Source organism: Anopheles aquasalis, chromosome 3, assembly GCF_943734665.1.
Source record: "Anopheles aquasalis chromosome 3, idAnoAquaMG_Q_19, whole genome shotgun sequence".
In the NCBI taxonomy this organism is placed as follows: Eukaryota; Metazoa; Arthropoda; class Insecta; order Diptera; family Culicidae; genus Anopheles; species Anopheles aquasalis.
The window spans coordinates 22,431,596-22,441,595 of record NC_064878.1 but is presented as its reverse complement, the minus strand read 5'-3'; the positions used below and the strand labels follow the sequence as shown (position 1 = coordinate 22,441,595).

Genomic DNA, 10,000 nt, shown 5'->3' with positions numbered 1-10,000 from the left:
TCCGCAAATGATAGTGTTCGATTAGATAATGCCAACCGGATTTACGGGTAAAGATAAGATCGTACGGCAGACGTTAATGAACTTTTCTTTCGTCTAGTCTTTAGTTTGCTACCGATTACAGCTGAGTGTGGAGTTGGCTTTGAGTGCACCAAACGATGGCGCAGTGTAAGAAGATTGCTTTTTTCATGTTTCTTCTTGGTTTGCAGCTCATACGCTGTGGCCCTCTCAATAAGCGCATCCCGATCTGCTCGGAACCCGGAAACGAGGGTCTCATGTTTCCTCACGAGTACGAGTGTTACCGGTACTATCAGTGTTCGACCAACGGTGTATATCTAATGCAGTGTTCGAACGGTTATCACTTCTCGGCCACAACTCTGAGATGTGAACCTCCGCAGGTTGCACAATGTGATCCTGATATCCCGACCGGACCAACACCAACACTACCAACCACGCCACCAATTACAGGGCCAACGACACTATCGACAAGTTCTTCGGATACTACAACTCTCGGAATAACGACAACGGAAGAAAACGCTGAAATTACGACTGCGTTCACACCTCCAACTGTTCCAACGGGTACTCCCATCATACCGACAGTGCCAACAGGAACACCTCTAACAACAGAGCAACCGCCAATAACCACAACGACGGAGGATCCAGAAGAAGCCTCTTCTTCAACGGCGGAAACTCCGGAGCCTGAGACGACGACAGAGCAACCTACAGAAGCTGTCACGACGGAGGATCCAGAAGAAACCTCTTCTTCAACGGCGGAAACTCCGGAGCCAGAGACGCCGACAGAGCAACCTACAGAAGCTGTCACGACGGAGGATCCAGAAGAAGCCTCTTCTTCAACGGCGGAAACTCCGGAGCCAGAGACGCCGACAGAGCAACCTACAGAAGCTGTCACGACGGAGGATCCAGAAGAAGCCTCTTCTTCAACGGCGGAAACTCCGGATCCAGAGACGCCGACAGAGCAACCTACAGAAGCTGTCACGACGGAGGATCCAGAAGAAGCCTCTTCTTCAACGGCGGACACTCCGGAGCCAGAGACGCCGACAGAGCAACCTACAGAAGCTGTCACGACGGAGGATCCAGAAGAAAACTCTTCTTCAACGGCGGAAACTCCGGTGCCAGAGACGCCGACAGAGCAACCTAACGTATGCATTATAAAAAAGAGATAAAATTTGAATGGTGATAAAAAATAAACTATGACAGATAATTGAGATCTGTAAATTACATTTGGAAAGAAAGTTTATCAGTTTATTAGCAAAAACATTTTACGTCATTCCGAGCAGGATTAAGGAATTTAGACGGTAATTTCGACAGTTAAGTTGCAGTTAAAATCATGTTTGTGCACATGTTTTTCAACTATTTTTGTGTCTTTTCAATTAATTCCTCCTCTGTTTTTCCAATAAAATGGTTAAAATAGATCCTACGTTTAAAGTTAGCCTAGAAATGTTTGATGGGCCGCAGCTGGGGGACGTTGAGTGGGTTGGCAATCTTCGGTATCACATTGCTACTCAACCGCTCCATTTCGTCTAACGATCGCTTCGAGTATGGTCAGACTCCCCGATCTTTGTACTATTAGTGTTCCTTGATGATTGACGCAACCTTCTGCAGTCACTTTGCATAACAAATTTTCCCAATCACGACCAGCTCGGAGTTAAAGAAGCGCAGCTGATTGTTAGCCAATGGAGGGCCTTCTTGAGGAACTTGGTGTGTGAGTGAATTTCACTTTAGAGCTCACTTTCTTCGTCCGGGAAGTAAAATATGAAATGCCTTTTAATAATTTTTCATTTAGAATGAGATAGGTATCGCGTTCATTCACCACCGCCACGTCGCGATGCGCCAAAAACATTAACTTGACGATCGTGGTCAACCGCTGTCGCTGTGACATTAATTGCTGCTCTAAGATTAGTGGCCGGGATATTCGCTTTCTGACATGTATGCCTATGTACTTCAGATACTTAATTATTTGGGCCATTGCACCGATCTCACGGCCAATCGCACGCAGCAATGTAACCACTTTTTCCTCGGTCTCGGTCATCAGCATTCTTTAGGTCGGTCAGAGTCGTCGGCCGTCTAGAGCTATGCTTTCTTATGATACTTTTATTGTTTGGCAATAGCGCCAAGATCTTGCACATACTGAAACGATCATATCCGACACTCACAAAGTGACTAACACGATAATCTTTTTGGATTGTTGCTTCACATTTTTCACCATCACGATTAGAGTTCGGCTGATAGAGCTTTTATAATTTGTCTGATGACTCATGGGTAACTACTATTGATGCTGCATTTTAAGTTTCTGCATTGCGATTGATGGTTTGCCCATGAAAAATCGGCAATTTTTGTCCCATTTTTTAATGCATACGTTACAGCAGCCGTCACGACGGAGGATCCAGAAGAAACCTCTTCTTCAACGGCGGAAACTCCGGAGCCAGAGACGACGACAGAGCAACCTCCTGCAACTGTCACAACGACAGAGGAATCAGAATAACCTCCTACCTTATCGGTGTAGTCCTCAGCTACGGAAAATCCAACAAAGATCACCGCAAGTATTGCAAGTGACCAGTTATTACCGGTAAAGTTATTCTTCCAGATGACTAGACTTCTCATCATTACCTATAGTGGAAATGTTTATTTAATACTGAAGAACTTACATCACAATAACTTCCGAAGAAGAAAATAAATAGCATGCAATTATCATAAAACATTTGCTAGCTAATGAAACGATTTCACTCGTTTTGAAGGAATGGAGTAGAATATAGACGATATAATTTTTCCAATAACATTTTAAGAAGTCTAATCCCCTCAACAAATGTATCGAGAAGAGCGAAGTTAAGTCTATAGGGGAACAACTTATTGCAGAATATTTCGAAATTTTTGGGTTTCCGTCCCTTAAGAAAAAGCGTTGTTCCGTTACAAAAGATTCGGATGCGACTCCTCCTAGTTTATACATTTCGTAGGTTCATACGTTCAGCTTCCATCCTATTCATTCATTCGTCACTCGTCCACTTATCTACACTTATCTTATCGCATCAGTTTCCCGATCGACCCCATTCCTCTAAACCGTTCAAGTGACATTCTCCAAAACCAAAGCTTTTTGAGCACTTGGACCAAATCATTAGAAATATCAATCGTTTTGGGAAATTTCCATTTCGATTAGCACGATTTGAAGCGATAAAGCGCTTATCCGCAAATGATAGTGTTCGATTAGATAATGCCAACCGGATTTACGGGTAAAGATAAGATCGTACGGCAGACGTTAATGAACTTTTCTTTCGTCTAGTCTTTAGTTTGCTACCGATTACAGCTGAGTGTGGAGTTGGCATTGAGTGCACCAAACGATGGCGCAGTGTAGGAAGATTGCTTTTTTCATGTTTCTTCTTGGTTTGCAGCTCATACGCTGTGGCCCTCTCAATGGGCGTATCCCGATCTGCACGGAACCCGGAAACGAGGGTCTCATGTTTCCTCACGAGTACGAGTGTTACCGGTACTATCAGTGTTCGACCAACGGTGTATATCTAATGCAGTGTTTGAACGGTTATCACTTCTCGGCCACAACTCTGAGATGTGAACCTCCGCAGATTGCACAATGTGATCCTGATATCCCGACCGGACCAACACCAACACTACCAACCACGCCACCAATTACAGGGCCAACGACACTATCGACAAGTTCTTCGGATACTACAACTCTCGGAATAACGACAACGGAAGAAAACGCTGAAATTACGACTGTGTTCACTCCACCAACTGTCCCAACGGGTGAAGTAACGACACTATCGACAAATCCTTCGGAAACTACAACCCTCGAAATAACGACAACGGAAGTAAACGCTGAAATTACGACTGCGTTCACACCTCCAACTGTTCCAACGGGTACTCCGATCATACCGACAATACCATCATCACCTCTTACAACAGAGCAACCGACTGGTCCATCCGATGGCACAACCGATGGATCAATCGATACCACTATGACTGTGTTCACTCCACCAACTGTCCCAACGGCTGAAGTAACGACACTTTCGACAGATCCTTCGGAAACTACAACCATCGAAATAACGACAACGGAAATGCTAGACAAAACTACGACTGTGTTCACTCCACCAACAGTTCCAGTGGCTACTCCTAGTATTCCAACAGTACCAACAGCAACAGACGAACTAGAAGAATCGACTTCTACATAGGACCAAACCCTATCACTCGATACGACAGAGCAACCTACAGTAATGACACCGAAAGAGAAATCAGAAGAACCTTCATCTTCATCGACTTAGCTACGTATCCTACTAACATGGCAAGTGACCATATCCATAGTGGGAAAATGTACACCAAATACACAAGGTCTTACGTGCCAATTATTTACGAGGAATAAAACAAATAGCATTCAATTAACACAGGACATTTACTGGGTAGTGAAACGAATTGCTCTCGTTTTTAGGGGGCCGGGTAGAATAGACATAATTCTGCTTTTAATAACTTCTCTTCTAGTCCAATCCAAACAAGAAATGTACCGAGAAAGACGAAGCTAATTGAATAGACGAACAACAAAGTACAAATACTCACAAGTTCCTCTAAGACTCTGTCCGAAAACTATGATGTGTATGAATATAGATAACCAGAAATATGTAGGTGCACCCTGTATGTGAGCGGTTATTGAACTGGGCACGCAACATGAACGGCGACAGCGGTAAGCAGTGGAAGGAGCTTTCGTGGCAGTTCACGGCCGCTATAGGGATCGATAAGCAAGAAATTAAATACCACCCAAATTCCCCCACCCCTCAACCCACCCCTTTTGCGCCCTAATGTATGTTATCGGAATGTGTTATACGGGTCATTTTCCGCAGCGTTACTTTAAATTCAGTTGCTCAAATTGTAGATTTTTTAAGAGCTTACTACTTCTACTCTTCTTCTACCGTGACTGTTTTGACATAGCGACTGAATTTTCCAGAAGTAACCAATCATCAAACATTACGTTTGTGTAGCAGTTTCATGTATGAAGGTTGAATTAAACAGCTTAAGATAAACTGGTCTTGACAATTAATTCGTGATTGGTATTTACGTCAGCTAAATCCGGGTGGTTTTATCGTGGCTACATTTCAAAGTCAATAAGGGTTCTTAACACTTTGTCTACACAAAGGGGTTACATTATCAACAATACAATAAGATGCACAACTTAATTGCGATCTTATCGACACAGCTTGGTAGGGGTCCGTACAGAAGTCGGCAAGCATCCATCATTTTTACCCATTGTTGGCTTTGAATTTAGTGGCTTATCAATGCCAAAAACCACTTCGTTGCTAACTCCAGATAAGATATTGGAAGAACTTTCTGCGGGAGCTACTCCAGCCGAAAGGGACTATAAAAGCTAACCCAGCCTCAGCACAACTCACCAGTTGCTGAGTGCTGGAAGCGAACAGTGTACACAGGGAGGAACGTTTTATTGAAGCTACGGCTGAAAACTAGGAAAAGTAGAGCATGATGAAAAGTGTTACAGTAACGCTTCTGCTCATCGTTGCCCTGTATGGCGTGATTGGTACTGAACATCCCAGGCCCGATACTCGTTGTCCACCCGTTGAAGACGATCCGTTCAATCCTACTCAGCTGCCGCACGCAACGGATTGCACAAAGTTCTACACCTGCTCGTGGGGCCTCGCTTACCCCAAAACCTGTCCAGAGGGACAACACTTTTCAGTGCAATTACAGCGCTGTGAGCATCCGTTCGTAGCACAGTGCTCTTTATAATAACAACATCCAAGGAAACAGCGGAAAGGAAATATTAGTGGAAATAGTTCCAGACTATCCAGCTATAATGGGGAAGGTCTACTTTAAGTGCGACAATGGAACTGCAGAAAAAGACGCGCCTTTCTCCTTCACCAAAGAAGTCCGAAGATAAGAATGAAGGAAAAAATACTCCATTACTCCGGTACCTGATAGTAAAGCGGGACACGTGATCGTCCGCTACCAAAATTAATGCGAAATTCTCAGTAATACAAAACCGAAATAAAATGTTTGACACAACTGTATGTGGCAGTAAAACAATCATTTGTATAGAAGCTCTAAAGGCTTGGTCTGTCTTCATTTCGCCTGAAAGGTATACGGCACTATTGAGCAACATTTGAAGAATTGGAAACTATTGGTTGAAGAATTTAACCAACAAATGCCACTGGTGCCATGTGGCGGATATTTGCTACAGATTACCTACTTTTATTGATTGGTCCAGATAATGAACTGCTGTTTGGCCAAATTAATGTGGCACTCTTACGCCGAAATTAAGATTGTTACCGTCCATAATCAGTCTTGTTTTCTAATCTGAACAAACAATGCACACGTGTTTGGCGAGATCCATTGAGGTCACCGCTTGTGCCGTTGGCGTCAGAATGTATTCATGATACATATTACGCGCTCCGATAGGCATCTTACCGATCCAACAGAGGTAGTGTGCTATCATCATAAACACTCGTGCCACTATCGGCAGACTTCAGGATTAACCAGCGTAATCTGTAGCCAAAAACATTTCGCTAGATAAGATATTGACCGAACGACTACTCTCTCGCCAAAGAAGGCTATAAAAGATGCGACATCGTGTACGCGTTGACCAGTTGCTGAATGCAGACTACAGTGCAGTGAATAGCTAAGAAAAAAAAGTGTATTTGAACCGAGTGCTAAAATTAGAAAAAGTTGGAAGATGAAATATGTTACCGTAGTGATACTGGCCTTCGGTAGCCTAGGGCTACTGGTGAACGGTCAATCGAAACCCGATTCTCGCTGTCCACCCTTCGATGCCGATCCGAACAACCCTACGCAGCTGCCACACGAAACCGATTGCACCAAGTTCTACACGTGCTCGTGGGGTCTCGCATATCTGAAGAGCTGCCCAACGGGACAACACTTTGCAGCGCATTTACAGCGCTGTGATTTTCCCTTCGTAGCACAGTGCACACTGGGCGGTGGAGGAACCACAGCCCCACCAGTTCCTACTACGCCACCACCAGTTCCTACTACGCCACCACCAGTTCCTACTACGACGACCACGCAATCGCCCACAGTTCCAACTGTGCCTACAACGACGGCAGCGCCCATTACGACAACCACAACAGTAGCACCCGCTGTAACTACAACGTCAGTGCCAACGGCCCCAACCCCGGGCCCAACGGTAGCTCCTACTACTGTTGCAACCTCACCAACAACAACTACTCCTGCTGGTCCTGTTCCAACGGCTCCAACGCTCGCCCCGACGACCGCTCCAACGACTGACGCGACGATCGCCCCGACGAATGCTCCGACCACCGTACCGACGGCCCCAACCCCGGGGCCAACGGTCCCTACGGCCCCTACACCGGGTCCAACAGGAGAAGCCACAACCGCTGGCCCCACCGATGCCACGTTGTTTCCTACCGTACCTACCGGTACCCCTCCAACAGTACCAACAGCGGCACCTGTGCTGCTGTAAGCACATCCGAGTCTCTTGACCCAAGTATCCGCCCAGATCCATCATCCGTCATTTGCACGTCTCAACGAGACACCGAACAGCTCAATACAGCCGCTAGTATCGCGATAGCTTTGCAGAACAACCGTCTTTAGAGTCGTTGAGCTTAAAGAGGTTAATCATCAAGCTATAAACCATAAAGCAATAAATCTTATTTATTACTCTGGTACACGGAAAAACAACGAACCTGACGCAGGCCTCCAGAAAACGTAGTGCTTCGAAGTCCGAACAGGTATATGACGTTCGTTTCCTGCTGATCGCTTATCGATGGGCGTTTTCGATAACCCTCGGTTTTTTCGGGTCTCTCGGATCGTCCAATCGCTAGAGGCCGGTAATCCACCATCGGTATGATTGATGTCCGAGCGAGTCGAGCGGTACCCATAAACTACAACTGACCATTACCCGATAACGGTATCCAGCTGTAAACTATACGGCTCCAAATGGCTTCGGGAACAATATTAAAAATAACCGACCATCACATCACCGTGACTTTCAGGGCACTAGCTTTGAGCTTATCGCGGTTGGTGCGTTAAACCAATAAACTTTATTCTCACTTCCCGTCCAAGATCGAGTCGGATTTTCCGAATTCGGTTTCAAAGTGCGTGCTCCGACACTAGTTTCCAAGTTGCTGCTGCAGCAAACAGACAGCCACACAGTCAACTGTGATGAGTCGAACACAAGGAGAATGGCGGCAACGGCTGACGGAATGGACCCCTCTGGTGGCATTACTGCTGGTCCTTTGCGTAGCGTTATCTGAGTGCCGTGAGCGAGTGAACGAAGAGGCTACCACGTACGAGCCAGGTGAAGAACCGTTTCTGGAAGTGCTGTATGGAAGCATTCTGCGCCTGCGATGCCCCGAAGGCCAACGTTGGATTAACAGGATCAAGCAGTGCGTCTTCATACCGACGGCACCGACGGCCGAACCGACCGATTTGCCATAAAGTTGCCCTCATGTGCCCTATGTGCATCCCATCGGCCATTGTTTCGCTGCACTCAGAATAAAAATAAACCAATCACGTAACGCTGGTTTTGTCTTTTCATTGTTCGGGTGCGCGAGGGGAAAAGAATGCATGGACATCATATGGGGTGACGCGAGCTTCCCACTGGAATCAATGTCACCTGAGGTAGTATCACCGATCGGAAGTTTGTCCGTTAACCTTGGTAATTAACATTGTACCGCGGTGCTATCGATGACCTCATATCACTGACCATAGATTGTGGCCCAATAACATACTTCGTGCCCTCGTTCATTCCTTCAGTCTACGGTCCGCTACGGCCCCGAGACCGGTACTAGGATAAGATCGCGTACGGACGGACCACGGATCGCGGAACAAGCGAATTGCTTCAATCAATTCGCCATCTTTGACCACCGTATTCAGTGACGTAAAAGAAAAAAACAACAACTGTACAAGCCTGTTGCCAGCAACACGAGCTACGGCTGCTTGCTTACTATTCCTATACCGGAAGTCTAGCAAGCGATGCAATCTACTCGACTCGACTCAGTAATCAGTTCTCGAGCGAAGAACAAGAAGCAACGCACTGCACGCGCAACAAATGAAAGAGATATCGAGCGGCGCTAGTTCTAGCTCGGCCAGCGGCCACTGTACCCTCGAGTCGAGGTGTACTCGCCACAGCTCCAGCGGCAACTCTCCAGTGCTTCTGCCCCAAAAGCAATCAGCAAAATGGAATATCGGGGTTCTACCTAACCTACGAATATCAAGCGCGCAGACAGGGGGCTCCATCCGCACCCGAAACGCTTGTTCATCAACTTGTCACCTGTCAGCTGTATGGTAGATCGCCGGCAACCTATCCGCTCGGCTACAAATAGGATGGAACCGGTTCGAAGCCGCTACTAGAGTGTTAGCTCTCGGTTCCGTTTGTCAGCACGTCGCGCAGTGTCCCAGTGCCACCATGCCGTCCTGGTTACGGTGGGTTACCGTTGCCGTCGTCGGTTTGGTGCTAGCACCGCTACCCGGTGTCCACTCGCTGGCTTACGGCTGTACCAAGGGAGCCCTATTGCCACATCCGCAGGATTGCAGCAAGTATCTGGAGTGTCGCAAGGATACGCTGCTGTTACTGACCTGTCTAGAGGACGAATCATTCGATGCCGCTACGGCCGGTTGCCGGAAGGAAGCGCAGTGCCGTGAGCGCAAGGACGAGGCCATATCGCTCGGGGCCGTATATCTGGATCGAGCGGTTGTAGAACCATGTGCCGGATTACGGCCCGGCTTCAAGTTGGCCCATCCGGATGATTGCAGTCTGTTCTATCAGTGCACCCAGTCCGGATCGGCGCTGTTCCGTTGTCCAGCGAATCTTGTGTTTCACTCGCTTCTGAAAGTGTGCGTCTGGCCACAGCAGGTGGTGTGTGAACCGGGTGCGATTGTACCGCCACCGCCACCACCACCACCACCAACACCAACACTACCACCACCGCCAATCACAGTTCAGCCGCCAAATCCTGGACTTCCACCTGGAGGTGATGATGATCCAGGTGCAGGTGAC

At 47.0% G+C, this 10,000-nt stretch overlaps 3 protein-coding genes across 3 annotated transcripts in view; all 3 read left to right on the top strand.

Moving 5' to 3' along the window:
- Nucleotides 1-108: 108 nt before the first annotated feature.
- Nucleotides 109-1,238, top strand: LOC126574315 (microtubule-actin cross-linking factor 1, isoforms 6/7-like). Its single transcript, XM_050234446.1, has one exon. It carries the CDS (start codon nucleotides 156-158, stop codon nucleotides 1,179-1,181), a length of 1,026 nt encoding a protein of 341 aa, XP_050090403.1. The 5' UTR covers nucleotides 109-155; the 3' UTR covers nucleotides 1,182-1,238.
- A 2,095-nt stretch (nucleotides 1,239-3,333) lies between these two features.
- On the top strand, nucleotides 3,334-7,497 carry LOC126574312 (mucin-2-like). The gene is made up of 2 exons (XM_050234441.1): nucleotides 3,334-4,194; nucleotides 6,717-7,497. Exons 1-2 carry the CDS (start codon nucleotides 3,351-3,353, stop codon nucleotides 7,460-7,462), a joined length of 1,590 nt encoding a protein of 529 aa, XP_050090398.1. The 5' UTR covers nucleotides 3,334-3,350; the 3' UTR covers nucleotides 7,463-7,497.
- A 1,912-nt stretch (nucleotides 7,498-9,409) lies between these two features.
- The window catches only part of LOC126574308 (uncharacterized), a 2,079-nt gene continuing 1,488 nt past the window's right edge, over nucleotides 9,410-10,000 (top strand). Inside the window, exons 1-2 of the mRNA XM_050234434.1 lie at nucleotides 9,410-9,872; nucleotides 9,942-10,000. The exon at nucleotides 9,942-10,000 is cut by the window's right edge and continues 1,488 nt beyond it. Coding sequence (XP_050090391.1) covers nucleotides 9,410-9,872; nucleotides 9,942-10,000 — 522 coding nt within the window. The remainder of the gene's footprint in view (nucleotides 9,873-9,941) is intronic.

What these genes read in the sequence shown, in the direction of transcription:
- LOC126574315 (XM_050234446.1), top strand. Translation starts at nt 156, where the DNA reads ATGGCGCAGTGTAAGAAGATTGCTTTTTTCATGTTTCTTCTTGGTTTG.
- LOC126574312 (XM_050234441.1), top strand. Translation starts at nt 3,351, where the DNA reads ATGGCGCAGTGTAGGAAGATTGCTTTTTTCATGTTTCTTCTTGGTTTG. An exon ending in AGAAGAATCGACTTCTACAT is followed by an intron (nt 4,195 to 6,716) that starts AGGACCAAACCC and finishes ATGTTACCGTAG; the next exon opens with TGATACTGGCCTTCGGTAGC.